This window comes from Limulus polyphemus, unplaced genomic scaffold (assembly GCF_000517525.1).
Source record: "Limulus polyphemus unplaced genomic scaffold, Limulus_polyphemus-2.1.2 Scaffold3272, whole genome shotgun sequence".
NCBI classification, from domain to species: Eukaryota; Metazoa; Arthropoda; class Merostomata; order Xiphosura; family Limulidae; genus Limulus; species Limulus polyphemus.
Window position 1 is genome coordinate 116,460 of NW_013668882.1, and position 5,711 is coordinate 122,170.

General features: G+C 35.7%; 1 protein-coding gene across 1 annotated transcript in view; it reads left to right on the plus strand.

Annotated features, from left to right (window-relative positions):
* Window positions 1–3,202: 3,202 nt before the first annotated feature.
* The window catches only part of LOC106469042 (putative ammonium transporter 3), a gene marked incomplete at its 3' end in the record, with an annotated part of 6,736 nt that continues 4,227 nt past the window's right edge, over window positions 3,203–5,711 (plus strand). The window contains exons 1-2 of the mRNA XM_013929497.1: window positions 3,203–3,305; window positions 5,025–5,574. Of these exons, the coding sequence (XP_013784951.1) occupies window positions 3,203–3,305; window positions 5,025–5,574 (653 nt within the window). The remainder of the gene's footprint in view (window positions 3,306–5,024; window positions 5,575–5,711) is intronic.

Sequence of the window (5,711 nt, forward strand, 5' to 3'; positions counted from 1 at the left end):
GACAAACCTAGAAATCACACCCACATCGAAATACAAAGAAATTGAAATAATTTAATTCTTTTACCGTTTATGATCGAAAAAATAAGGCTAAAAACTGGGAAGACTCGTAATCTTACTTCCACCGAATCATCTCAGATCCTTTGTATTAAACGTAATTCTCAGGTTCAGAGAAAATGAAGTAATGAGCAATGATTCCCTGTAAGTTTGTGATCACTACCAATTGATTCGTACCTCCCCCCCCCTCGAATAAATTAAAAGAAAGTCGAACGATTTGGACCATAACCCAATTTTGAAAATGTATAAAAATTAATAATATTGTTTTCAAGAAGTAATAAGATAGACTACTAAAACAAAAATTAAATGATGCAAATCTTTAAATTAAAGATGCAACACACCCTTTAACATTCTGAGAAGATTGAGTTGAAGTGCTGAGGCGAAACAACGATCGGAAAGATGTTTAATTTCTAAAAGTGATTTATATAAAGATTAGTGCAACGTCGCCGTAAAACATTATGCAGAATATAACATATACATTTATACATATATAAACAGTCATTTCCTATTATTATGGACTTGTAACTGAATCATTTTGGAATCGACAGATAATTCAAAATTTTCTGTGCAAATGAACCCCCCCCCAAATTTTATGGGAAAATCAAAGTAATTAAATAGTATAAATTCATTCGTTGTAACTCCACAGTTTAACAACACAACTTACTAAAGTTTCACTTTATCTTGAAGTTGAAACAAGTAATTATCTCAAGATAATCACAATATAAAAATACTATGTAGTTTCTGTGTTATTCTGTCTATATAACTTAGTGGTTCGGACTGTGAATATGACCGTTCGCGTCATTTTGTTGAAATATCGCGCTCCGCACATTGAGACCGCGAGTGCGCTAAAGAGTGACAGTCAAATCCCACTGTTTGATAAGAGTACCCAAAGAGTTGGCGGTGGGTGCTGTTGACTGTTTTCCTCCTAGTCTATAAGTTCAAGTATTGTTTGCTTGTTGAATTTCTACACTAGCCGTCTCTAACTTAGAAGCGATAAGCTAGAAAGAAGGCAACTAGTCAAGACTACCCGCAGCCACCTATTATGCTACTATTTCCGAACGAAAAGTGAGAATTGCCGTTACATTTTAACGCTTCCATGGTTGAAAGATTGTGCATGTTCAGCGAGAGGATAGAACTCACGACTCACATATTACGAGTCAAGCGCCCTAACCACCAGGCTATGCTTGGCTCCCGGGCCAGTAAGGCTATAGATTAATCCTATGGATGCATTTAGGTGTAGAAGTAAAAGACCCGGCATGGCCAGGTGGTTAAGGCGCTCGACTCGCAATCTGAGGGTCGCGAGTTCGAATCCCCGTCACACCAAAATGCTCGCCCTTTCAGCCGGGGGGGGGGCGTTATAGTGTGACGGTCAATCCCACTATTTGTTGGCAAAATAGTAGCCCAAGCGTTGGTGGTGGTGAATAGCTGCCTTCCCTAAAACGAACACCTATTTAATGCCTCCCAGTGGTCTGAAGGTTAATAACATTAAAAACTGGGTTTCCAAACCCATAACGGGCACAGTTTGTGCTTATGTACAAACAAACTTATCTAATTTCTGGACGAGTTCTTGATAAAAACAAACTAAAAGAGTAAATATAATGATAAGTATGTTATAAAAACGGGTAGAGAGTTTAAACGAATTATTTTCATTCGTAGAGGCAAAATTAAACACTGGTTATGTGTAAAGTTTTATAAAAATAGGCCTTGTAAGTAATATCAATGGGTTCATTTTTATGTAAAACAAATATCGTATCAGGTAACCAGTCATATGATTTAATATCTGCGCTAGCCGTCCCTAATTTAGCAGTGTAAGACTAGAGGAAAGGCAGTTAGTCATCACCACCCACCACCAACTCTTGGGCTACTCTTTTACCAACGAATAGTGGGATTGACCGTCACGACTAGAGGAAAGGCAGTTAGTCATCACCACCCACCACCAACTCTTGGGCTACTCTTTTACCAACGAATAGTGGGATTGACCGTCACATGATAACGTCCCCACGGCGGAAAGGGCGAGCATGTTTGGTGGGATGGGAAATCGGACCCGCGACCCGCAGATTGCGAATCGAGCACCTTAACCACCTGGCCATGTCGGGCCCCTAAAAAACAGATACAGCCGTACTAAGTCAGAATATTGAATACGGCATTTCTTGTACACAAGAAAGACTGATAAAGTTATGATATATAAAAAAGTAATAATAAAGAACAAAATGCATTTCGAACCTTACACCAATGACCCTAAAGAAAATTATACATTTGACTGACTAAGGACCAGTTTGATCTTTTTTTGTTTTTGTTCAACTAATTTCGAACAGCGTCCATTGCCAATTCTTGGCTACTCTTGTCTGACCGAATATTAGGATTTTACCATCACCCTTGAAATCCCCCCATGTAACTGGACGCGAATACTGGACCCACAAATCCATGACCCGACATGCCAACCACTTATCCGCTCTCAGTTCTAGTAAGATTAGCTACGCTGTCTATACTTGTTTCGTGAGATACCGGATTTAGTTTATGTACAGTGAAAGGTTAAATCCTGGAAAGGCAAATTGAATATACCTTAATTGGAACTTTTCGTGTACTACATCTGGTGGGCAACATTATGTATAATCAATCACAAAGAGTAAAGTTTTGTTTATAGCGCTGTAAATAAATTAGAATCCTAGAAACAAGTACCAATTACGTCATATTGGCAAAATTCAAGTTACCTTTCATTCTGTTGGATGAGAGGTTTTAACGTTTCGTAAATGAAGAGCTATATAATCGATTTTTTTTCGAAACATGTGAAACGAATATAAGAGGCAACAAAACACTGAACTGCATTGAATCAGACTACTCGGCAGCAGAATATACCAGAAAGATTTAATATTATTGAACTTAACCATAAATTCTTTGCAGCCTTCGCGATACAGGTTCACCCAGAATGATTTAGTATAAATTAGTACTTAGTGAATCATTGAATTTTAATAATTGTAACTATCCTGTTTTTCGAATTTTCCGAATTATTGTTCTTTTAGTTAAGTAGTGTGATTTTAATTTTAGATATAATTTTGCACTAAAGCTTTGAACGAAGATAATTTGTCAGAAAAAAAAATTAATTTAAGACTTTTTCCTTTTGAGAAAGAAAGTGAAAATAAAGCAAAACATGGCAAATGGTACTACCAAAATCAGTACACTTGATCCGGTTAATTCGGACGACGCTACCTGGATCTTGACAGCTTCTTTTGTTATCTTTACCATGCAGACAGGTAAGTTAGATTTTTACTTTTGTTTGCTTAAAGTTTTTCTCCCTCAGAGAAGTAAATATAGAGATTCTAGTTTAAAATACGAAAATAAGATACGATTCGCAACCACAAAAAACGTCGACTCTCAGTTTAAAGCATAAATGTTTCCCAAAACTAAATAACCAATCATTTTGTCTTAGTAGCAAACATTAAAATATTGTTTTTGTAACCATACTAATCTCAGCTGTAGTTCAGTTTTTACAGTTTTTCATAATTATATTTCGTAGAAACTTCGAGTGAAAAAACGTCTTTGGGCTTTTGTAATTATCACAAACATGCTTTTAGGATCTTGTTTGTTTTAATTAAAGTATTTTTTACATATTCACTTACAAATAACATAATAAATAAACAACCACTGCACAACACCTAGACAAATACAATCTGTTTTTTGTATTTTACTTTGTCAAATCTACTTGGTTTTTGGCATGTTTGCTTCAAGCGTTTGTGCAAGAGCTATTTGCGTTAGCTGTCCCTAATTTTGAACCGGTAGTCTAGAAGGAAAGTAGGTAGTCAATAGCACCCATTGCCATCTCTTTGGCCGCTCTAATAGAATAGTGGGATTTCACTGTAGAAGGAAAGTAGGTAGTCAATAGCACCCATTGCCATCTCTTTGGCCACTCTAATAGAATAGTGGGATTTCACTGTCCTTTTTTTAACGGACTCACGAACCTAAAGGGTGGAGCGCGATTCTGCGAAACTTGAACCATCGGACACACAATCCAGCAGGTTAACCGCTTGACCACATCTTTTTAACTTACATGTTTTAAGTTATTAACTCGGAAAATAAAACACTCATTATAGGATTCTTGTTTTGAAAACTATCTGGGTTCTTATAATTTTTGTAACAACGTACATTCATTATGAACGATAAGTTGTTAACATTCTTCAGTAATTGCTAGTACTGCTCGTTTGAATGTAGGTCACAGAGTAGTACTAAAGCTACTTCTAATATTCTATATACAAGCCATCATATTTATTCCTATATTGCTTTTTGTTATAGCACAGTCATTTAAAAAACAACAACATCATAACTGTTTTAAGATCATTTTTAGAACCGATCATTTTATTTAATTATTTGGGGAATTTTGATCCACCTAGAAAATAACAGAACAATTGTATAGAATAAAATAAAATATTAGTCGGGAAAGGATAGCAGTAGTAACGGTTTTCAAGTCTGAAATAGAGTGTAAAAATTTTATGTTCTTCGCAAATCAAAAACGATTTAAGATACAGCGATAGAAAATGCTCACTTTTAGGTGAATAAATAAATTCCGGGAATTCTTTAGAATTTTGGGATATATTGGCTTTAATTGCAACAAATTAACTTCTATAATATTTTTTTATTCCAAAACGCTTTGGATCTGCCTTGGTAAAAATTTACCAAATTTATTTAATTACTTTTTGTTACTTCCAAACTGAAGACGTAAAAAAAACAAGTTTAAAAATTATGTATTTGAAACATATAACTGACTTGTTTTGCATGTTGCTTAAAATTACATGATATAGTTAATTTGGTTATAATCAAGGTTTTTATTCTGTAAGTCTTGTTAAATTAGATGGTGATAATTTATATACAGCTTCATAATTGTACTGGTTATAAAACCTTCAATGCCTTTGAACTACTACTGTGAAAGATGAAATCACCTGAGCAACGCTATTAGATACAATATTTTCTGTTCCCAGGATTTGGACTCCTGGAATCTGGAGCAGTAACCAAGAAAAACGAAGTGAACATAATGATGAAGAATGCCGTAGATATTATACTTGGAGGACTGACGTACTGGATGTACGGCTATGGGTTACAGTATGGAACTGGTCCCTGGACAAACTCATTCTGTGGAGTTGGTTCTTTCTTTCTAGACGCAGAACCGGAAGACATGGGGATTGCTTTTGCTACTTTCATTTTTCATCTTTCCTTTGCCACAACAGCGACCACCATTGTGTCTGGAGCCATGGCTGAGAGAACCAGTTTTAATGCTTATTGTGTATTTTCACTTTTCAATACTGTTACTTACTGTATCCCAGCAGGATGGTTGTGGGGAAGTCATGGATTTTTAAAGAAAATGGGAGCAATCGACTTCGCAGGCTCCGCTGGAGTTCATCTTCTTGGAGGTGTTTCAGCCTTGACTTCAGCTATTATGTTGAAGCCAAGACTTCGTAGATATGACAATGGATTGGATCCCCTTCCAATGGGAAATCCTATCAATGCCATCGTAGGAGCTTTCACACTTTGGTACAAGTGATAGAGAAATATTAAACTATCTGTGAATTGTTTAAGTTTAATTGGTAATTTATTCCTTAAAATAACTGTCAGTGTCAGTAAATATCTTTTGGTCGCAAACAATGTGCGGTTTTTAATAGTGTGTAAAT